At 50.6% G+C, this 23,580-nt stretch overlaps 2 protein-coding genes and 1 pseudogene across 9 annotated transcripts in view; 1 reads left to right on the top strand and 2 right to left on the bottom strand.

Annotated features, from left to right (window-relative positions):
- Positions 1-753: 753 nt before the first annotated feature.
- styk1a (serine/threonine/tyrosine kinase 1a) lies at positions 754-12,613 on the bottom strand. Of its 4 annotated transcripts, none has more exons than XM_054764592.1 (11): positions 11,893-12,613; positions 7,565-11,783; positions 5,646-5,740; positions 4,856-5,038; positions 4,328-4,555; positions 4,047-4,237; positions 2,818-2,886; positions 2,515-2,729; positions 2,399-2,439; positions 1,023-1,119; positions 754-958 (listed from the first exon to the last, which is right to left on the bottom strand). In XM_054764592.1, the coding sequence occupies exons 3-11, from the start codon at positions 5,698-5,700 to the stop codon at positions 763-765; spliced, it is 1,275 nt and encodes a 424-aa protein (XP_054620567.1). In that variant the 5' UTR covers positions 5,701-5,740; positions 7,565-11,783; positions 11,893-12,613; the 3' UTR covers positions 754-762. The 4 variants fall into 4 exon arrangements, with proteins under 4 accessions (XP_054620567.1, XP_054620566.1, XP_054620568.1 ...); XM_054764591.1 differs by having other exon boundaries at positions 5,646-5,701; positions 11,893-12,611; XM_054764593.1 differs by lacking the exon at positions 5,646-5,740 and having other exon boundaries at positions 11,893-12,612.
- Positions 8,000-17,419, top strand: LOC129173577 (chloride channel protein 1-like; annotated as a pseudogene).
- A 1,413-nt stretch (positions 17,420-18,832) lies between these two features.
- LOC129173564 (uncharacterized) overlaps positions 18,833-23,580 on the bottom strand; it is a 12,741-nt gene continuing 7,993 nt past the window's right edge. For 2 of the 5 annotated variants that reach the window (XM_054764586.1, XM_054764584.1), the window contains exons 3-11: positions 23,430-23,465; positions 22,954-23,059; positions 21,826-22,044; positions 21,638-21,748; positions 20,105-20,257; positions 19,873-20,045; positions 19,665-19,799; positions 19,466-19,603; positions 18,833-19,408 (exon numbers count right to left, since the gene is read on the bottom strand). In XM_054764586.1, coding sequence (XP_054620561.1) covers positions 19,178-19,408; positions 19,466-19,603; positions 19,665-19,799; positions 19,873-20,045; positions 20,105-20,257; positions 21,638-21,748; positions 21,826-22,044; positions 22,954-23,059; positions 23,430-23,465 — 1,302 coding nt within the window. In that variant the 3' untranslated portion in view covers positions 18,833-19,177. The remainder of the gene's footprint in view (positions 19,409-19,465; positions 19,604-19,664; positions 19,800-19,872; positions 20,046-20,104; positions 20,258-21,637; positions 21,749-21,825; positions 22,045-22,953; positions 23,060-23,429; positions 23,466-23,580) is intronic. The other 3 variants (XM_054764587.1, XM_054764588.1, XM_054764589.1) reach the window with 3 other exon arrangements.

The raw sequence follows: 23,580 nt of genomic DNA, 5'->3' as shown, positions 1-23,580 counted from the left end.
AATTTGTAGACATCACGTCGGACGACAACTCAGCAGGTTTTTGCTGGACTTCACTCTGACATGCTTTTCATTTGTACTCCTGATGGAGATGAAGCCACACACCAGGACATGTTCCGCTACCCTCCTGGAGGTGGCGCCACGCTCCCTGCCCGGCCAAAAGTGAAGCACCTGGCAGGCGTGCTGAGGTCATGATGTGTTGCCTTGGTGGAGGTCTGCTGCTGCCATCGGGAGTGCGTCACTGACACGTATCCCGTGACTCAAAGCGACAAAAGTGACGCTTCGGCGTTTCTCAAGAAGCAGACTAGTTTCCGGCTTCTTGCGAAGTATGCACTCATCAAGCCCCGCCCACCGCAGAGGTGCTACATGCTGATAGCAAATGTCTCCGCTGCTGAGGAAACGTCTGAGGCCACAAAGAGTGGGCGGGGCTTCTTTGCACAGCAGTTTCATCACTTCCTCGCCCACCCACGGACCGGACATGTCAGCCTGGAAGCATTCTTCCCAAAGGGGCTGGGGGAATGTGAGGAATGTGGACAGGGGCGAGGGAGGGATGGGGGTGCCAGGCTAAAAATATAACTTTTCTTTTCTGTGAAAACAAACATGTGACGCTTTGATTCATGAAGCTGCTCAGCCTCCCGTGACCCCACACGCTGATGACACGGTTTCTCTATAAATAAATATATGATTTCCTGGAAAGTCTTTGAAAGGAGGCTGGTGAAGCTTCCCCGTCTGTCCACACTATTTACAAGTAGGAAAGTCAGCCAATCACAGCACAGCGTAGTTGTAGGCCTCGCCGTATCCCGCCTCCCGCAGGTACTTCCCCGTGTCCAGGGGCTCGGACACTCGGATGACCGTCCTCCCGTTGGCCGACCTCTCTCCCTCCTGGAGCTTTGCGATGAGCGTCGCCATGGAGACGCGTCGCCGGGGGCTCCACTGGCTGCACGACGTGATGATGGCAAAGCTGCGGGCCGAGAGCGCGGGCGTTAGGACTTGTTACGTCGTCAGCGTGTGTTGAAGTGACTTACAGTGAGCCGGAGCAGCCGGATGGACGTTGGAGGTGTCTTCCTCTCTGGAGGTGCTGCAGGAGCTCTGTGGCCAGCAGCTCGGCAAACGGTGGATCACCTGAAGACACAAAAACACTTCAGCTCAGAACCCGAATCACTTTGTCGGCAGGGATCTGTGTTGGCCTTATGCGATTCCACCATGCTACCACCAGAGGGAGCCACAGCACTGTATTGAGCTCAACGAATGCGTCAACACTGGTGCTTTTAACAATGCTTTTAACTTAGTGCAGGGGTGTTAAAGTGTGGTCCTGGGACCATCTGCGGCCCGCAGCACATTCTAAAACTATAATTCCTTTTTTATAGTTGTCGTATTATGAAAAACAAACCAAAAAGTGAAACATGTTTGGAAATGTGATTGTTACAATGTCATGAGAATAAAGTCCAAACATTATGGCAATAAAGTGCTAATTATGGGAAATAAATAGTTGAACACTTTTTAAAAAAGGAAAAAAAATTAAGAGACTAAAGTCAAAATATTAAGTCGTATTGTAATGAGGAAAAAAGTTTCAATTTTTACCAGAATAAACACGTAATAAGATGAGGAAAAATAATCATCAGTCATTTTAGTCACATGGTTGAAATATTCATTTTTTGGAAAATTAAGTTGGGGAATAAAGTTACAATATTCTGGAAATAAAGTTACAATATTATGGGAATAAAGTTACAATATTCTGGAAATAAAGTTAAAATATTATGGGAATAAAGTTACAATATTCTGGAAATAAAGTTACAATATTATGGGAATAAAGTTACAATATTCTGGAAATAAAGTTAAAATATTATGGGAATAAAGTTACAATATTCTGGAAATAAAGTTACAATATTATGGGAATAAAGTTACAATATTCTGGAAATAAAGTTAAAATATTATGGGAATAAAGTTACAATATTCTGGAAATAAAGTTAAAATATTATGGGAATAAAGTACAATATTATGGGAATAAAGTACAATATTATGGAAATAAAGTTATAATATTATGGGAATAAAGCCATAATATTACTAAAAGAAAATGTGCAAAAATTATTTGAGAAGAAAGTTAAAATACTCGAAAAATGTAAAAATAAAACAAAAATGGAGGGAAGTTGATACCAACAGTAGATTTTTCACCTCTATCACAAAGCTGAGATGCACTTTTTTCTTCAACTAAAAAGAACAATTTAGCATATTAAAGTAGCAAAGTCGCATCCTTTCGTTTTTCACTATGTGGCCCTCACTGGAAAAAGTTTGGACACCCCCGACTTAGTGGGAACTCTGTGTGCACTGAGACATGCTTGGAGGAGTTTGGTGTGGAAGAAGTAGAGCGGGTCCAACAAGAGTGTGGTGTCTGGTGTCTCACCTAAGGTGATCATTTCGTAGAGCAGCATCCCAAAGGACCACCTAGACCATAAAGTCTGACATCAGTCCACAAACTTCTCCTTTTCTTCAGTTTTGCAGAAAGAGTTTGTCACTCACACGTCGCTGCTGGGACTGAACGTCCTGCGGGACAACACTTCGGGCGCCTGCCACTTCTTCAGCTCCAGCACCTCCATACCTCCGCCCGCATCGGCTTGGGCGTGCCGGCGGTAGGCGGAGCCCAAACCCCACAGCTTGGCCATCAGGTCGCCACCCACCAGGACGCTTCGAGCCGCCACGTTGCCGTGAACGCAGCGCCGAGTGTGCAGGTAGTCCTAAATAGTGTAAGCATGTTTAGCAACAAACTGGAAAAAAAAGAACAGTAAAAGTAATATTTATCAATTAGTAAGAATGTTAAGCAACCAGAGCAGACGCCACTTGTGTTGCCATGGTGAAGACTGTCCTCTCCGTCATGTCACATGCAGACTCATCCTTCAGAGAGAAAACGTCTTACGTTATTGTCCCTCGCCCATAACGCTGGTAGTACGTCGTCCACACACTGGACACAACATTAGGTACACCTGCACCATCTACAAATAACGAGATCCACCAGCACTGACAGATGTCTCTCATCAACACAGGACTGCAATCTATTTGTGGTGGCGGCTTGGGCGAGGTAGATGTCGTCATCGTAATTTGCATAATTGCAATGACGCAAAAAACATGAAAAGCAGCGTAGACACGTTTCTAAATACTAATCTTCTGATGCTTCTTTTTTTTTTTAAATGTCACAAGCAAGATGGAGCCACCTGTGAGTGCTTTTAGAAAAGGGGGGGGGGGGGGGGGGGGGGGGGCACAGCAGGTCCTGCTGCTTGTTGAGAGGAGCAATACGTGCTTTCATCTCAGACGTTTCCAAAAGTGTCCATGAAGAGACGGCCACTGGTAAGTGAATTAGAGATGCACGATGTCTGCTCTTCAAAGCCTTTGTGCTTCTCAAGACTGATATACCAATCACTTTTTTTACATCTATTTTTGTATCTTTTTTTACATTTAGATGGAAGTGTAGTTAGTGCACACCTGGAGGTAAGGACTGGAACTAATTAGGATTTGCTGATTAGTCCTAATGAAATATGATGACATCACTACTGTCAGCAGAACCAGAGTATACAGGGGGAGGAGCCACCTGCTGTGTCCCAGCAAGGTGCACTGTATTCAGGTACACACTCCGAGCGGCCTGTGTGACGCCACGGAGGTCTCTGGCAAACCTTTTGGCTGGCAGAACAGGCCCCAAGCGTGGTAGCGATGTGGCGTATGAGGTGGCTGAGGAGGTTTCCAACTATCACGGGAAGTGTCTCTGAAAGTCAATGTTTTTTGACAAGTGAGCTCAGGGGAAGTTACGACAGGCAGGAGAAAAAGGAGCACTTGATTTGCTCACTTGCACAGTACGAGTAATCTGGCCTCATTTTAAAAAACGATGGATTATCTGAGCTGTTTTTAATGTTATGGGATTTATGGGTAAGACGTCATAATTCTCTGATGTTATGGTGGACCCCTAAAATAAATGTATGGGGAACACGGCATTGCTGGACCATCTCATTTGCTGGTGTACCTAATGAAGTGGCCAGTGCTGACATGGTTACTGTCATGAGTACATAGTCGACCCGTCTGCATCTCCACAGGAAGCCCAGCAGGTCTCGGTGCCGCAGCTCCTCCATCACCATCACCGGGGGCGACGAGGCTGTGACGACCCCCAGCAGAGCCGGGAGGAAGGGGTGGGGCCCGAGTCCCGACACAAAGGAGGTGAAACCCAAGAAGTGTCGCTTGTCGGCGCCGTTCGCCGTGTCTGCGGAAGAGGTCAGGTGACAGTGCTGTCACGCTCTTTGCTCGCTACAACCTTCAAGTTGAAGTCCACGTGCACTGGCTGAGAACTCACCTTTGAGCATCCTCAGCACCACGTCCCTGTTGTCCATGCGGGCCCTGTAGAGACCCACCGTCTTGCTGGAGTTGATGGACAACGTCTGGGGCAGCACAGTGACATGCCTGAAGGAGCCAACACGCCCCCCTGTGGTCTCCCGTGGAGTTGCTTTGCGGTTGGGCTGCTTTGCTTTTTGGACAGCCATGGGAAGCTCCTCATGCTCCAGTGGGTCAAGACCAGGGGGCGCTAGAGAGAGAGAGAGAGGACGACAGTGAGTCACGTGTTGTGTCTCACATGGAATACTTCCCTTTGTGCACTTCAATAAGTATACTTAGTTCCTGAGTGCACCAATTGTAACCATGCGGCCGTGACACACTTAACCCAAGACTTCTTCTTTGTTAAAAGTGAACTGCAACCACTCAGCAGAGCACTTTGGGTGTTGCGGGTGGTAAGTGTCTGACAGTGCACTTCTCACTGTGAAGGCACTTACACACTAAGAAGTGCAAGTGCATCACAGCCACGATAACTGAGCGTTGTTGGACTCACCATCAATGCCTTGCAGGCGGCCTTCCCGCCTGTGCACTGAACTGCTGTAGTGGGCCAGGATGGTGGTTCTGGTCCGCTTGCGTGACAGGCAGGACACTAAGGTCATGGCCAGGGCGATGACCAGCGTGAAGAAGAGGAGCAACGTCGGTACGATTATCACCGCCTGCTGGTGAGTCCGGATGACTACAAGAGGAGAGGAAGGTTCAGGAGAGCGCTGAACGTTGGGTTGACAGTCCAGGCCCAACGGCCCAGCTCTTAAGGCGGAGGGAGTGAGGTTTTGCCAACGTACACTTGTGCAGGCGCACTGGCTGGCACCCGTTACACGTGTCTGCTTAGTTCCTCAGGGTGGGGTTTTGTCCGTGTAATGCTGTCCCTAAACCATTACTGACATGTGCTTCTTCATCACTTCTTCTCTCCTTTTTGATTGTGATTTGCAACCGCTCAAGTTTAGTCCCACCCCTTATGCTTCGCTCCAGGGCAAGCATACAGTGCCACATGCGGGTAGTTACAGCGCACTGCAGTTTGCTGTACCTCCTAGTGTGAAAGCACTTACGGTATGCACTTTGAGTGCAAACTGTACTTTAAAACACAGCCCTGAACTCTGAACGATCAAAGAGAATAGTTAGAACACGGAGAAGGGGGTTACTAGCTTACTGACAGGAGGGAGGTTCACACTCAACGTGGCTTTTGTACAAACATTGTTCCAGGTTAGCAAGGCAACAACTAACCTAGGATGGAAGGGAGCTAGGGAGCAAGGAAAATAGAGATGAAGGTGAGGTGGCATTCTTACTGCACAGGTTGTCGCCAGCCGCACATGGGTCGCTCGTTGTTGTGTTGTTGGCCATGCTGGACAGGAAGATGCAAGCATTTCAACCATGTCAGTCACTTGGAGACACCGCAACAAAACAAAAATAGAAGTTGATCGGAAAACATGAAAGAAGGAAGCCAAGCCAGCTGTGTGTGTATGTAAAGTGAAAGCTACAAATGCTAATGCTGACGGCTTGGTTTATCGTGAACATGCATAACAAGGTTCCACTCAAGTACATCACATTCATAGCTACACAAGTCAACATACACAGGACAGACTAGGAAGGAGCAGAGGTCATTTAATCCGACTCATAATTTGTCCACTTCCTGTGTAATGTGATGTGTAATATAATAGAATGTGTAGATTGCGTATTCAGTGATAAAGAACACTTTCATAAATAAAAATCAAGAAAGGAGTAAAGTTGACAGGAACAAACCAGAGAAGGTATGATAATATGACATTCAATCATAAAAGAAAGAATGAAGAGTAAATCATAGCTACAGGAGTAAAACTAGCATAAACATTTGGTACAACTGGCACGCAAAATCTCTCCGAAATAGTGAATGTTTTTTTACACGTGAGCTTGGGGACGTTACGACAGGCCGTTAACGTCACAGGCAAGAGAAAAAAGGAACGCTTGATTTGCTTGATAAAAAAAGTCATAATTTTACGAGAATGAAATCATAACGTGACAATAGAATGTCATTTTAGAAGCATGAAGTTGAAATATGAAGAAAATTATGTCATAAATTTAAAATTATGTTTTTTTTAAATTGTAGTTTGAGAAACAAACCAAAATGATGTTAGGAAATCATGCTACTACTACTAAATAACGTCAGAATGTCAGGAGCAAAAGAACATTTATCAGAAGAAAGCTGGAATATTTAGAAAAAACTGAAGAAAAACATAAAACTTGGAATGGTAGGAACCAAAGTGGAATCCTACACGTTTGGACCCACAGCACACACCAAAGCAATGCAGGCTGGTTTTCTTTCAATGTGCACTCATGGAAAATTCTTGTCTCTTCTTCATTTAGGGTTCGTGGGGGCACATGTAGACGAACAAGCATTCACTCTTACATTCATACCTATGGACACTTTAGAGTCTCCAAAGAACCTAACAGGCGTGTTTTTGGAATGGGGGGGTAAAGCCACGCACGGGGAGAACATGCAAACTCCACACTGAAATGCTCAACGGTCATTTGACTGTACGGCCAACATGCTAACCACTCGGCCACCGCGCAAGCAAAAAACAATCAAATGAAAATAGTTTTTAAATGGGACAATGGTTACAACATATTTCTATATTCTTGCTATAGTGGGCCTTCCAGTGGCCAGGGAAACACAGAACACACAAGGAAGTACACCTTTTTAAATGTAAGCTATGATTTGCCTTTATTAACGTTTGTTCTCATCTGCCCTCCTCATGATGTATGTTAGCATGAATACTACTCCATTTCTCAACCCTCACACACCGTGGACGTGACGGAACCAGTTTGCCTGCAGTTTTGTGTTCTCTCACCTGAGCATCAGCACAGCCCTGTTGCTTACACAACAGCAGACCAGGTGTGCGCCACGCATGAAAACACGCACAAGGCAAAATGACTCGTCGCTGAGAAAGCAGCGAGACACAACAAAGGCAAGCACTGCCTAAACCGGGGGTGTCCAAAGTGTGAGCTGGGTACTGTTTTCAGGAGACAATGTAGAAATCAAATTAAAGAAAACCAAAAATGGTGTGTGTGTGTGTGTGTGTGTGGGGGGGGGGGGGGGGGGGGGGGGGGGGGAGCAGAAAAGATTAATTCAATGACAAAATGTTGATAGTAATAATTTGAAGCTGACTAAATGTGAATATAAGACGATACCCACAACGCTGTGATCGATGAGTAGAGGAGGCCATCTTACCTGTGCGTCCACTCTGGTGTCACATTGTGTACTCATGTTGTCGTCGTTGCTCGGCCTGGCCACGCCCCCTTGTCACCTGAAGACCATTAGGCCGTCACCTCACATGCTCACAGTCATGTGACCTCCCCAGCTGAGCTGCCACGCCCCGAGGCAGCAGTATCACTTCAGGCCGGTTCCACCGCATACTGAGATTTATTGAATGAAGCCTTGTCAGTCAGCACAAGCATCCATCAATCCACCGCTTGTCCTCATTGGGTATGCTGGAGCCTATCACAGGCCACGTGTGTACAAGCTAGCATTCACACCTATGGGCAGGGCTGCAGTGTGATAGAACATCAACTTTGAATGACATCACTGGAACAAGATGGCAGTTACCAGATGTAATATCCACTCTGTGTGTGTGTGTGTGTGTGTGGTCACATTGAGGCGGTCAGCGGTGGGGTTTATTTTTGACTCAGTGACAGCGTGTCAATGGCCACACATGCATCAGAGAGGAAGGCTCTAAGATACAAACAAACCCTGGTCAGTGTGTCGTCGTTATTGTTGTCGTTGCCATGCCGACACCCCTTTGAAGGCGCTTTGGCAAAAGTTGATTGTCATTCCTGCACGGCGCTCCCGCCTTTGCAAATATATGGAGCCTGTTTGACTTGCTGCTGTGTGTGTCTCTCTTCATGTCTCACACATCCACATAGCATGCAGTGTGCACACACACACACACACACACGCACAGTCCTGCTTCCTGTTTGCTGCTTCTTGTTTCCTCTGAAGACTTCCTGCCATGAATTGCAGGCAGTGCCAACATGTGGACCCTGAGTGTCTGTGTAGTCGGTGGTGCTCCATGGAGGCAGTCTGGTGTACGGACGGGGCAGCTGCCCTCAGGTCAAGTCAGAAGTGCGCTGCTGTACAGGAGAAAAGATGAAACACGAGGAGGCCGGGAAAGGTTGACCGGCAATATTAGATCACACCCCGGGCTAAATTTAGCTCCCAGTTCACGTTCATCAAGTTGAGGAGGAAAGATGAGGAAGGCGTTGGCGGAATGATGATGATGGGGGTGTATTTCCTTCAGACTTCAGTGAGGGGAAATAAGTATTAGATCTCCTGCTGACTCCCCTTGGGGGTTTATTTTTTACAAAAATATGAACAGTACCATCATACCTCGGTCTTGGTATGATCCATGCAGCCTGCATTTGTTTCTCCTTTAAAAAGTGCTGAGTTGTGTTGTCATTGACTAATATCGCGTTTGCTGGATGATCCCACACATTTAAGTGTGACAAACATGCACAGAAGGAAGGGAGCAGACGCTTCCTCACACCACCGTACATCATCAGCGGCTGAATTTGCTGATGGATCACGGCTGCAAACCAGCACGCCACCAAGTGGCAGCATTGTGATAAAAAGGGTACGAAACACTACCCACGACAATAACTCGTAGCAAAACATGAAGGATCTCTTCTCCCCCTCCCTCGCCCTTTGTCAACAAAGGCCTTGAATGAAGGTCAAAGTGAGGTTAAATGTTCTTTCATTCATCATTTCTATGCATTTCCTGCATGCTAAACTGTGTTTTGAGTTAATATTTTTGGGTGGGACGGATTCATTGGATTTACGTTATGTCTTATGGGAATGGATTAAATGAGAATATGTTCTGGTTTGAGCGGGACCTTCTGGAAGGGACTAATGAATTCCCTGTTGCATCGTTGGCCAAACAAAGCATTGCTGACTCACTGGCCGTGCTTTTTTTATTGAGTGTGCCTGCTGAAGAACCTCCCAAATACACCAACTTGATGCCAAAGAGCTCAATTCCGGTATCATGTGACCACAGCACCTTGTGTGAGTCTTTCAGATGCTGATGGTCAAACGTTTAGATGGGTCTGCACACCTTGTGGGACCTCCTGAACCTCACTCCGTTACAGCAAAGTGTCTTACTCACGCTTTTATTGTGCTCCCAACTCCCTTGACATCATTAACCTCCTCCTGCCTCGTCATTCTGGGATGCTCCATCACCTTTCTCACGACCAGGGGAACTCTTGCATGGAGATCCACAGCGACGGTGATTGATTCTTGATTACTGCACCAACACTTGTCTATTTCTCACCAAGCTTCTTGCTGATGTTCTTGTAGTCCATTCTAGTCTTGTGCAGTTCTACTATCTTGTCTCAGAGCTCCTTTGACAGCTCTTTGGTCTTGCCCATGGTGGTGGAGAACTTGAAAGGAAGCGAGTGTACTTCTAGCTTTAGTTACTGCTGGCATCAAATATGTGGACATCCATCTCCATGTCTGCAGATGTCCACAGCCCAGAGGCAATGCATCTAGAGTGGTCACGTGATCATGTCTATTTTGGAAGCAGCGTGTCTCTGCCAGGTTTTGGACTCAGTGGTCGTCTTGCTTTGCTGCTCGTCAGCTCTATGGGGAGTACCAGGAGCAGCAAGGAGGTCCCAGCAGGCGGGAGGCCAGGCGGCTGCTGACGGAGCGACAGATCAAGAAGCACGGTCGCCATCCCGGCGACATCGCCAAGGCCCGCCTGCGGGGGTATGGCCGCCGGAGCCAAAATGGCTTCCAAGGCCGCCGCCTCAGCTGGCAGAGGAAGCGGCGGCAGTCCAGCGTGGTGGAGGACGCCGTAGGGGGTGAAAATTCAGAGTCCAAACTGACATCCTCAATGAAGCGGAGATGCGCTTCCTCCAAGTGTAGAGGTGAGCCTTCCAAAGAAACACGCACAGCGACTTTACCGCTTAAATGTTGTCAGCTTGCACTTGGCGTCGCCAGCTTGCGTGGCGCGTGTGCAGAGCTTCCTGGTGGATCGGCTTGGAGAAGACTGGATCTTCCTGGTCCTGCTCGGCATCACCATGGCGCTAGTCAGCTGGACCATGGACTACACCAGCGCAAAGAGCCTGCAAGGTCGGCCCACGCAGACGGCGAGATGAATCTAAACATACTAAACGACACATACGCTCACGCTGCACTTATTTTTTTATCCTCTCAAAGTCAGCGTCTGACCCATTGATCTGTGGTTCTTCCCGTTTGCTCCCTCAGCCTACATGTGGATCTACGGCCGGCTGAGCGGGAACGTCCCTCTGCAGTTTGTGGCCTGGGTGTCCTACCCGCTGGTCTTCATCCTCTTCTCCTCGCTCTTCTGCCAGCTGGTGGCTCCTCAAGCCATCGGTGTGTACGTCCTCATTTCACGAGCACGAAGCATCTTCATCGGCCGTTACTGACACCTCACCTTTAGGTTCAGGCATCCCAGAGCTGAAGACCATCCTGAGGGGCGTGGTCCTCAAGGAGTATCTGACCTTGAGGGCCTTCGTAGCCAAGGTCATCGGTCTGACAGCCACGCTGGGCAGCGGGATGCCGGTCGGCAAAGAGGGTCCGTTTGTGCACATCGCCAGCATCTGCGCCGCCGTGCTCAGCAGGTTCATGTCCTTCTTCTCTGGCGTCTACCAGGTGAGCTCCTCCTCCTCACTGGCACCTCCTCATGCTCCTCACCTCCTCCTCCTTTCTCATCAGTAGAACCCGTACTGTTACACCGACATCCTGACAGTGGGCTGCGCTGTGGGAGTGGGCTGCTGCTTTGGAACACCGCTTGGAGGTCTCCTCTTTCTCCTTCTCTCTTGCACCAATTTTGTCTATTTTTGCTGCAGCTTCTTTGGTCTTTTGGCTTGCAGGTGTGCTCTTCAGCATCGAGGTCACGTCCACGTACTTTGCAGTCAGAAACTACTGGAGGGGCTACTTTGCCGCCACATTCAGCGCCTTCATATTCAGAGTTTTATCCGTGTTCAACAAAGACGCAGGTCAGTCGCTAGAGGGCGTCCTCCTCCACTGCGCAACATTTACAGTAGCTTTCAATACGGCTTTATTTGTGTCCACAATTGTCTTAAACAAAAATGTAGTTATGACCACAAATAGCTGTTAACATATAGCAAAGGCAATGTTCAGTACTAAAAGCAAAGTGGTGGCAACATAGACTTTGTATACAATATACATAGAATATACAACATTGCATGCAAGTTGACAAGATGTTTACACTCTTACCTGTACATATTGACCAACACTGTTCATAGACGCGACCAGCTGTTTGAAAATGGTCCTAAAAATCTATGAGTGAGTGGCAGTAAGAAAATGAACTTACTTACCTGCACTGATGTACTTACCTGCTGTTGACAGCTAGCAAGCTAGCAGCTAATAGCTAGGCTGGCTATGGATTCTGAGCTGCTAGCATTAGCCTCATCTGTGGCAAAAAAAACATTGTTAGATTCTGGCGAAGGTGGTGAGTGTCTGAGCCAAGGTGTGGCAGAGACTTGAGTTATGATTACAGTTTACAAAATGTGTCTTCTTACTTCATTTAATGAAACGCGAACTTACAAGCGAGCTTCAGCCACCGTCTTCAGCCTTCTGGCATCAAGACGGCATTACTGCCCTCTCTGGCTGAGGTTGGAATTGCAGCCAGCGTCTTCGTGTGCTTTGTGTGTAAAAATGTAATTATGACTTTTTAAAGGCATTTCTGAACTTAAGTAAATAAATGATCTTCCTCAACAAAAAAAAAGTTTGAGTGTGACTTAAAAGTCGTGTTTTCCCCTGGTCTTTGTCTTCCAGTCACCATCACTGCTCTCTTCAGGACAAACTTCCGGCTGGATTTCCCCTTTGACCTCCAGGAGCTTCCTGCCTTTGCCATCATTGGGTGAGTGAGCATCTGTCCACCAATCAGCCGCACCGCGATGTTATTTTGGTAACTTTGATGTGCTTGTGCAGCATCACCTGCGGGTTCCTGGGGGCGTTCTTCGTCTACCTGAACAGACAGGTGGTGCTGCTGATGAGGCTGCCCAACGCCGTCACGCGTTTCCTCAGCAAACAGTGAGTGTGTGTGTGTGGCGTGTGATGGCGTCAGTCCTGGTCCTGGTCTCTGTCTCCCTCCCAGCCGTCTGGTCTTTCCTGCCGTGGTCACCCTGCTCATCGCCACACTGACTTTCCCTGCTGGGTTCGGACAGTTCATGGCCGGAGAGGTCAGGGATCATATATTCATGAGATGTGATACCACTGTATGAGTCACGAGAGTCACGGTCCCCCCCCCCAGCTGATGCCCAGGGAGTGCATCAACTCCCTGTTTGACAACTACACATGGACCAAGATCTCAGCATCGCCCCCGCTGCCACCCGGCCTGGGCCGCTCCAGGGCGTGGCTTCACCCCGACGTCAGCGTCTTCGTGGTCCTGCTGCTCTTCTTCCTCATGAAGGTGTGTGTTCTTCCTGCGCACGTCCAAATGATGAGCAGCATCAGCATCTTCCTCAAGCAGCTGCCTTGTGGAGCCTCGCGCACGCCTCAAACTGTCAGACAATGAGCAGTGAAAGGTCTCCAGGTTGCTAAGCAACGCAGCATCCTGGATGCATTCTGTTTAGTAAGGGGGCTTGGGGGTCGGCGGGGGGTCGAGGGGGTGTAACCTCCAGCATGAAAATGATTTGTTTAGTGGAATGGAGGAGATATGTTTCATGATTTGGTGTCCAAAGAATGGTCATGAAAAGCCACTAAAAGTTTGCCAGGAGGAGCGTCACAGAGCTGTCAATCATTCTGAATCGTGGGAATGTCGAAAAGCATCCCGCCCTATGTTTGGCCCCCAATTAGTCCCCCATTTCTAAAACGATTCAAAGCACCCCAACATGAAGAAGTTCAGCTCCTTCGGGACACGGTGGCTGTCTAGCGACATGTTCCAAAAAAATTCCCACATTTTCCACAAATGTCACGTTTTCAGTGAGAAAATTCCCTTTGAAAATGAACGGGCAGCGTTCAGCTCATTCAGGACGCTCGGACTAAAAAAAATGCTTCTAAAATCCTCAATTTTACTCAAAATTCCACATTTGCTGCACACAAATTCCCTTTGATCTTAAGAATTCTTACTGAATTCTTACTGAATTCTTACTCGCCACTTCACGCTTGGAATTTAGCTGTAGAAGAAGTATTAGGTAATAACTCACGTAGCTTTGTGATGAATACAGCCTATTCGTCAGAAATAAGCACATTGAAGCAAATGTTTTGCTAAATGAAACACTGTCAAGCATAAAATGTCTAAATGAACTCAAGCACAAACATAAGGCCTTCAGAAGATGCATTCAAAGACGCTGTGAATGTTATGTTGTGTTCCGCAATGGTCACTAGGTGTCAGTAATGTTACCCTAATGTTGGGTGAGACACACAAGCACCAGACTTGATCGCCGGAACGACAGGCTTTTATTGCAGGTTTGGATGATCTCACAAGAGGTGCAGTAACCCTAATAAAACCACAGGCTGCTGTTGCTGCAGTAACCCCCCAGACATCACTTCCTGTCCACCGGCCACTCTGCTCCCCTAGGGAACACATTTGTAGCAACACACACGAGCACAAGTCTTATTTATGTCTTAAATGGCTTATTTAGTCTTATTATGTCAACTGTATTGGGTAATAGGGATGTAAAGGTGACTATAGAGGTGTTATGTAATGTCCAGAGGGCTCTAATCATGTTAAAAACTGTATTTGGAAGGTGGTAAACAGGTTTCCTATGTCTTATACTGTATGTCTTATTATTTCTCCTATATCGGGTAATAGGAGTGTAAAGGTGACTGTAGGGGTGTTATGTCATGTCCTGGGGGCTCTAATCATGTTAAAAAGCATATTTAGAAAGTGGTAAACAGGTTTTCCATGTTCCAACTATGAAAATATGCCATTTATAAATAAGGAATCCTACTTCGGGGAAGCAATGAAGTGCTAAACTTGCACATTTCTCAACCGATTCAAACCATCGCAACATGAAAACATTCAGGATTTCTATTTTCCATATTCCAAAAAATCCCAGTTTTTCTGGAATTACACATTTTCTGGCTGCAAAATTCCCATTTCCCCACATTTCTAAACCCATTGAAAGAATTCCAGCATCAAAATATTCATCCTAACGACTTTCCATGTCTTTTGCGCACAGCCTTGCAGCATTCACGCTGTTTGCCAAGTCTAGTGAATAAAAGTGTTTCCGACGTGGTTGTTGCAGTTTTGGATGTCGGCGGTGGCGACCGCCATGCCCATCCCGTCTGGAGCCTTCATGCCCGTCTTCATCCTGGGTGAGCTCACGCGGATCATCCTACGGTGGGCGGAGCTTAACGTGGCCATCATCACGTCTTCCCTCTCCGCTAGGGGCCGCCTTTGGCCGGCTGGTGGGGGAGGTCATGGCCGCCATCTTTCCTCACGGCATCGTCTTTGATGGCATCCTTTACCGCATCATCCCTGGAGGCTACGCCGTCATTGGTCAGTCTGCTCCCCTGCGCTTCCTGTGTCGTCCACCCGTCCATGCTGGTGTTCTTTTTGTCTTCACCTGTCACCCCCACCCCATCCTTGAGCTTTCACCCGCATCTTCTTGGGTGCGACAGTCAAACATCCTGCCCCCACCTTCATCACACCACCTCTCACATCCCTCATGTCACCCCCTCACCCTGGCAGGGGCGGCGGCCATGAGCGGGGCGGTGACCCACACGGTGTCCACGGCGGTGATCTGCTTTGAGCTGACGGGTCAGATCTCCCACGTGCTGCCCATGATGGTGGCGGTGATCCTGGCCAACATGGTGGCACAGGGCCTGCAGCCCTCACTCTACGACTCCATAATCCAGGTCAAGAAGCTGCCCTACCTGCCCGAGCTCGGCTTCCGACACGTCAGGTGACATGAAGATGCGAGTATCAGTGTCACGGCCTGCAGTATTTATCCAATGTGTGTGTGTGTGTGTGTGTTTGTGTGCTGCACAGCCAGTACAACATCTTCGTGGAGGACATCATGGTGAAGAAGGTGAAGTTCATCTCCTGTCGGTCCACCTACAGAGAAGTCAAAGGCCTGCTGGACTCGTCCTCGCTGGAAAGCATCCCTCTGGTGGACTCCAAAGGTCAAAAATGTCTGATGAAAGTGTGGATGAGCTGCATGGGAGGGTCACAACATTAGAAACAGCTCTCATCAACATCTTGCATAGCCCCAACCAAAGGTACCGAATGAAGCGTCCGCTGACCGAGTGTCATCTCCCGGGTCCAGACTCCATGATCCTGCTGGGAAGCATCGACAGGGTGGAGCTGCTGGCGCTCTGTGATTGGTGGCTGTCGCCCGAGAGACACCACCTGATGCAGGTGAGCCTCCATCGTCGTCATCAAGGTGGAGCTGGATTGTGAGCGTCTGTGTTGCGTTCAGGGCGCCGGCCCGATGCAGGACAACCCATCCGCCGAGCTCAGCGGGGATGAGGCCGACCGGGGAGAAGAAGAGGGTGACGAGGTGCGTGAACGTTTTGAAGGACATTAACAGCATCCTGCGGTGAAACGTGTACGTCGTGTCACATGACTGCCTTCCAGGGCGGCACCGTCCCAGCGCAGAGGAACGGCCCATATCCTCCTTGTAGACCTCAGGAGTGCAACTCCACTCTTCCACTTCCTGGTGAGCTGAAGAGATGAACTACAACGAACCAGATGATAGACATCTAACGCACACGCACATGCACGCACACACGCACGCTGGTATCTAGGCAACAATGATGATGATGATGATGATGATGATGTCTCGCTTGTTGACCTTGGCTCCCCCCTCAGACAAAGGTCCTCAGCAGAGCGTGAGGGGAACACTCAGGAGCTTCTTCAGCCTGCAGGGCGGCCATGCAGAGCGCCACCTACAGGTAGGCGTGTGCGCTCACGGGAGCTTCTACAGGTTGGAGAAGTGATGGAGTTGTGTTCCTTTAGGAGCCCCGCCCCCATCCCCTGTCAATCACCACCTCACCAGAGGAGGTAGGTGGGCCTCTGTGAGCGTGGATGTGACCTCACTGGAGTCTCATTCTGCAAGCTAAGTTAGCGGAGTGCTGACTGCCCCCCAAGCCTTGCAGTGAGAGCATGGGGGACATTCATGGATCCTTCAGTGACCAAGCCTCTCCTTTGTAGATGAAAACGTGGAAAGAGGCGGAGATGGACAAGCCCATGGAGATCGACGAGATCCGAGTGGACCCCTCCCCCTTCCAGCTGGTGGAGAGAACATCGCTGCACAAGGTTGGAGAAAGTCGCCACGCTTTGAGTTTGTTTGCACACGTTAGCATCTTTTGTAGCATTCTAGCTTCACCCAAAGCGTGACCTTTGAGGACTTCTTCATCATCTACTTCACTCCTGTGCGTCAAAAGGTCACGGGCGGCTGTTTGAAGTGCGGCGTGACCTTTTGCTTGTGTCTCGGCAGACGCACACGCTCTTCTCCCTGCTGGGCCTAAGCCACGCCTACGTGACCAGCATCGGCAAGCTGGTGGGCGTGGTGGCACTGAAGGAGGTAGGAGGTCCTCCATCTTTAACCGTGTGCAGATACAGCTAGCATGTTAGTATAGCAACCGTCTTACCCACACGTTCCTCCTCCAGCTGCAGAAGGCCATCGAGGGCTCCTCCCACTCCGGCGTGCGGCTCCGCCCCCCGCTGGCCAGCCTCAGCGAGATCAGCAACCACAACTCTGACTCGAGACACGCACCTTCCTCCCCCTCCGCACCTTCTTCGCCCGGCGTCACGGGTCCCACGCACCCGCCACGCAGCCCCCTTGGCGACAGCGAGGTGGAGGCGTGGCCGGTGGGCGGAGACAAGAGCGGCAGTGACCGGCCACCGTCTGAGCAGCATCCAGACGTGGGTGGAGACAGCGGGGAGAAGCCAATGGTGTGAGAAAGTTGTACAGGAAGTGACACTGAAGCGACTTAATTATCTGTTTCCGGCTGGGTTTCATTTCACACACTTCCGTACTTCGGTCGCTGTATAAGCGAAAGTAAAGAAAGTAATTCAACTGGTACAATGCTGCCCTCTAGTGGCTTTTAGACGCAACACCATGTGACGTACTTCATTTGCATTGACGCAATAAAAATATTAGCTTTTCATTTAGTGTTTTTTTTTTAACTCAAGAACCCCCCCTGAAGCTTATGAACTATTGATGTTTTTGTCGCCCTGCCAGACACAGCATGTGGACTGATGGAGCTGCTCAGTCCACTGTGGATGATGACCGGCTCGAGCCCCGGAACGACCACCAAAATTGCGTGACGACCTTGTGTCTGCAGCCGGCGAGCTCATCTTTCGCAGACTCGCTGTTTCACCGATTTTATTTCAGTGCAACTGTAGTGCTTTTTTTTTGCAACGTATGAACGCTGTTACAGGCCGAGCCTGGCCCTTTAGGAAGAATCGCGTTGTGGGAAGTTGAGTGTTCTGTTCCCTGCGCGCTGTTTCTCTATTGTCTCTCTTCTCTCTGCACCGCCCATTGTCTCCTGTGTCCTGATTGGCTGTAGACCACTGTCAATCAATTTCGTCTCCTGTGGTGCTCATGGCTACCAAAGTAGCTAACTGTGTGAGCTGCTTGCTAATCGTAAACAACAGAAGAAGCTAACCGAGTGAGGAAAGTGCGGTGCCAAGGATACAAGAACGGTACAGTACAGCGGAACGGCACCAGGAGTGTCCAGCCTAGGTTGATCGTGAGCAAATGTCAACGTGAGTGTCTCAAGAAGAGAGAAACATGCTAGAATGTTGATGGCTGTCTGGTGGGGGCTACACTGACATGTACAATCATTGGAAACAAGCATAGTTGGCTACTTGGCGGATTTCACTTACTGCGGGTTACTGTCCCCGTGATAAACGAGGGAGCACGGTACTTTACATATGCGATGCCTTCAGGGCTGCGCTGGACAACAAGTTGACTGCTCGGGCTTTTAGCTCGTCGGCTTGCGCTGCTCAGCTGTCATTTAGCCCGTCCACACTACAAGGATGCGCTCCGCCAGGCACGCCTGCGTGTGGCGGCGCAAACAAGACAGAACACACGCGCATACTTTCCGAGGCCGGTCCGGACGCACGTGGAAGCGGGAGGGCGTCTGCGAGTCGTTTTGGAGAATAAGACAAGAATATTCCAATATTTGTCGTGGAAAGCTCGCTCGTGGTCACGTGATGGCTTCCGCTCATCCACATGCAAAGCACAAGCCGGCGGTGACATTTGACACCCAAATCAAATACTTTGGTGTTTTGGCTCGCGTGTGGACCCTCACATAGGGACACAAGTATTGGGACACGGCCGCTAACAACCCAATGAGAGCTTGTCCTCGTCTTCCCAGGACCACTTAAGACGTAACGACATGCTTGGAGGAGTTTGGTGTGGAAGATGATTCCCACGGACGCGTGAAGCTCTTCCAGCTGCACAGACGCCACATTTCCTTCACGCGTCCCTCACTGCAGGCGTCCCAACACTTATGTCCACATGTGTCCCCAACATGCACACACACGCACGTGCACGTACGCATGTTTCCCCTTTTATTAGAAAGAGCACGGGATGGGGCGTGGTAGATGCAATATTGTGGGGGGCGGAGTCACATTGGCTTCAAGTTGCATTGTGGGCGTGGCCTCAGCAGGAAGTCGGAGACGCTCAAAGCAACTGGAAGCAAACAGGCGGTGTTCTGGTTCTGTCTGACTTTTCCAAGCGGGCCTCACGGTTCTGCTTCCTGTCCACCGCACGTCTTTGGTCCAAAAGGTCCAAACGCTTGGAGGTCCACTTCCTGCTCAATCCGTCATCACGGGCGGGGGAGGGCTGGGTTATAGCTCGATTGATTATTGGTTGATTTGTTTCCAGCGTTTGTCTCAGCGTCTCAATTGGTCGCCACGACGACCACAACGCCGCCCTCCTCCTCCTCCTCCTCCTCCTCCAGCGACCGGACGACGCACGGCGTCACATCAAACGGCGTCCTCTCAGACGCCAGCTCGGCCATCTGTGCCGGTGTTCCCGGGCTGGGGCCTCTCGTGGAAGGCGTGTCCTCCGTCAGCGGGGACGGGGTCAAGGGGCACGTCTCGGGCTCCAAGGCTGGCGTCGCCTCCCCCGCCTGCCGGCACAGGAAGCGTGATGGCTTTATGATATCTGCGGTGCTTTTAGGACTCACCTTGGTCAGCTCCTCCTCGTCCTCGTCTCGCTGCTCAGCGTTGCTCGACGAGTCGTGCTCAGGCTCCTCCCCCACCGTCTCCGCCGCGCCGCCGCCCGGCTCAGCCATCTGCCCGCTCAGCTGCCCCGCCGTGTCCACCTGCAGACGCCCACAACGCACTCAGACGTGTCCTGAAAGCTTTTGGACTCTGAGAGGCTACCTGGTGGGCCTCCACCTGCGCCGCCCCCCACAGGTCGACCAGGCGCGGGTGCGTGGGCGGTCCCAGGCTGTGAATGGTGCTGTTGGGCGTGGCTTGGAGGGAATGGGAGGCGCTGTGCAGCCTGTGCTCCAACGCCTGCGGCCGTGGAAACATGGCAAGACAGGGTTTGTAATGCGGGCTGCTTCCTGTGTGGGGCGGAGCCACCCACCTGCTGCTGGTACTGCAGGAGCTGCTGCTGCTGGTACTGCTGGTACTGGTGCAGCTGCTGGAGCTGCTGCAGCTGGTTCTGCTGCTGCAGGCTGAGCTGGTGCTGCTGGAGGAACCCCCCCACCGTGCCCTCGTAGCCATCGCCCGGCGTCACGCCCGCGCCGCTGCCGCCACCTGCACAGACCACCGCTTGACGCCAGCTCTTTCTCCACAGAGGGAGCGGGGCTCCTCACCTGCCGCCATGATGTAGGAGCCTGCGGCCGGCGAGGCCAAGCCTGACGGCTGGCTGGTGATGGGGTCCCAGGCGTCCGACGACAGGCAGTAGAGGCCCTGGGAGACGTACGTGTGGGGCCACGCCTCCGCTGACGAGTGGTGGAGCGCTTGGTCTGTGCACGTGGCACGCACATGCACGCACACGCACACACATGCACACGCATGCACATGCACGCACACACGCACACACACACACAAGTCAGGCTGTAACGTTTTAGGCAGTTCAAACCCCCACCCCCCACCCCCACCCCCCCATCTACGCTCCTAAGACACGCGACCTGAAGAAAGTCACTTCCTGGAAAAGACAGCAGAAGAGGAAGCAAGAAGGCGCCTCCTGTGAAGAAGGTGGGATGAAGGACTGTGATGGTTTCAGTGGGAAAAATGGGAATGTCAGGACAGGAAAACATGGAATTCTGGGAAAAGCGTGACTTTTTGGGACGTAGACAAATAAACAGCCTGCACGTTTTGAATGAGAGGAACGTTTCGGTGCTGGCATTCCTAACATCAAAGATCATCTGTGTTGGAAAAGGTTGAGATGTTTTTTATCTGCAGAGAAGCTGGGAAGATGAATCCCGAACGAGCGGAATGTTTGGTGCTGGGATGGTTTGGATCGCTTGTGAAATGTCACAAATGTGGAACCGGGAAAAAAATGGTCCATTCATTTTCAGTAGGAATTTTCACACAAAAAATGTGGAATTCCGGAATGTACGGGATTGAGTGGAATGTCCCGACTCAGCAGAACACTTTGATGCCGGAATGGTTGAAATCGTTGGAGAAACGTGGAAGCACTGAGAATCCTTCTTCTTGCATTTAGAACATTTTCTGGAAAAGTGGGAATGCTGAAGAGCTACGATTGAGCTGAAATGTGGAATTATGGGAAAAGTGGGAATGTTGGGATGTGAAAACAGTGTTAGCTGCAGAAACATCACATTCTTTTCAACAGGAATTTTTATCGGATGTGAAAAAGTGGAGTTTCTGGAATGTGTGAAATAAAAAGGCTGAGTGTCCCGAAGGAGCGGAAGGTCGGATGCTGGGATGCGCTCGCTTGCCGAACGTCACAAATGACAAAAAGCAGTCATTCATTTTCAATGGGAATTTTGTCACGGAAAAAGTGGAATTCTGTAAAGTGGGGGAGGTGTTTGGAACGCGTCCATGTGCCGACGTTGGAACGCTTTAAAGGGGGTGGGAAGGGGGGCGGAGTGAGGGGTGGGTGATGGGATGGAAGACGATGAGAGACGAGAGGTCTCACTCTGTCACAAACACGCCGGAGCATCCGGGATGCGGAGCAAAGAATCCCAGTGAACGCTTCAAAGCCAACGTGATTCTTGGGGGAGGAAGCGGCTGTTGAGGGGGGGTTGGGGGGGGTCACATGTCACCCTCTAAACGTCCTTCGCAGCCGCTCGAGCCCGGACTCGCACGCACGGAAGCAAGCGGTCTGGACGAGGTCAGCGTGGGGGGGTGACCAAGAAAGGGGCGGAGCTCGGGGGCGTTACCTCTGCTGGTGATGCTGTCCTGGTTGACCTCGCTGCCGTGGTTGCTGTCCCCGTCCACGGACGTCCACCCGAACAGCGTGGCCTCCGAGATGGCGAACTGCTGCATGATGCCTGCGGGGGGGGGACAGACAGACGGCAGGTGAGGAGCTGACAGCGGAGGCGGAGCTCGTTGACGGACGGACACTCACCCGCCGCGAAGCGAGCCTCCTTCTCGCCGTCGCTGAGGTCGCTGTAGGCGTCGTTCTCCATCCTCCTCTCCTTCTCTCGCTGCAGGTTGCTGCGCCCGGCGCCCCCCAGCGGGCCCGCCGAGGGCTTCCCCCAGCTCTGCCACTCGATCATGTGGGCCACGCGCCCCTGCGCCATGGCGGTGGGCTTGGTCACCTTGTCCTTCATGGAGCGCGTCACACCTGGCGGGCGAGCGGAGGGGGAGGGGCCCCGCGCACACATAAAGTCAGGGGGGCGTCTTGGAAGGGGGGCATGGGGAGGTGAGCCATGTGAGCGGCTATGAATGGACGACACCAATCAGGAAACAGAAGGGCGGGGCTCGAAAGGGGAGGAAGAAAGGAAGCGCAGGGAGGATGCTAGGTGACAGGGAAGGAGGGTGTTTCCCAAAAGCATCCTTAAAGGGACAGGCGGTCTTTTTAGACATGAAGTTGTACGACCCCCCCTCACGGGCTCACGGGGCCGATTGGGGGGTAAGTCACCGTTGGGGGGGGTAAGTTACCATTGATGTGCAATGCTTCATGTCAATCATCCCAATTGTCCCCTTAAAGCAACCACCCCGGGACGTCCCGCCCCACCTGTGGGGGTGTTGACCTGCAAGCCATCCCGACCTGGTTGAGGCAATCATCGATGATGATGATGATGTCGTACCCACAGAGGATAGTGTGTGTGCGTGGGGGGCGGGTGGGGGGGGGGGTCATTTGAGGAACTGGAGGGGGCACCCACAAGGGTGGCCATGTTGCTTCCAAGCTCCGCCTCCCGTCCATGAAGTTCTGATTGAGTGGAGTTCCAGCAGGAAGCATGGAAGAGCTCCACCTGGTGGCGATGGAGGGAACTACAGCTCACCATCATGGTGGGGGCCAGGTTCCCAAAATAAGACATTCCTCCAAGTGGACGTGGGAATGTTCTCCGCCAGGAAGGATTCAGCGTGTTTCGCTCCCGTGAAAGGTGAAGTGCGATGGAGCGCTGTAGATAAACATCATCTGGACGCTGCAGGAGGACGAGGTTTGGCCTCAAGGAGGACTTCATGGAGGAGGAGGCGAGGAGCACGTGGAGGCAACATGGGGGAGGTGTTTACCAGCACAGACACACACCTGACACACCTGACAGAGACGACTTAGCCAGAGCGCCGATCCCATAGGAGTTGTTGGACTTCCTCTTGAGGCGCGGCAGGATGGAGGTGGTGTCCTCCATGGACAGCTGGGAGGACGAGCGACACGACAGGGGAGGAAGTGGATCAGTGGTTCAAAAATTACGACTGTTTGAGGAAGCAAAGAGCAGCTAAATGTCTATGCCAAGCTAATGTGCTAACTAGCTACAAGCTAGCCTTTCACAGCGCCACCATAAAGTCAGCTGCTTATTTAACACACTGAAACCAACAATACAAGCTAACTTCATTAGCATTATTAGCATCATCAGCATCATTGTTAGCATCATTAGGATCATTAGCATTATCAGCAGCATTAGCATTACTAGCATCATTAGCAACACCAAACATTAGGAGGGAATAGGAGACAAAGGAAAAGAAAGGAGAAAGTAGAGGAGGGTAAGAGGAAAAAAGAAGACTTACGTTGATTCCTTCCCAGGAAAACTCAGCACGGCCATGCTTCGGGGGGGGGGTCGAGGAAGCAAGGAATGATGTTAGGAAAGGAAGGAATTAAAAGAGGACAGATTAAGGACACAGAAAGTTGCCTAAAGGACATCTGGTCACCATGGTTACC

This window comes from Dunckerocampus dactyliophorus, chromosome 20 (genome assembly GCF_027744805.1).
Source record: "Dunckerocampus dactyliophorus isolate RoL2022-P2 chromosome 20, RoL_Ddac_1.1, whole genome shotgun sequence".
NCBI lineage: Eukaryota > Metazoa > Chordata > Actinopteri > Syngnathiformes > Syngnathidae > Dunckerocampus > Dunckerocampus dactyliophorus.
This window is presented reverse-complemented; position numbering and strand designations above follow the sequence as displayed.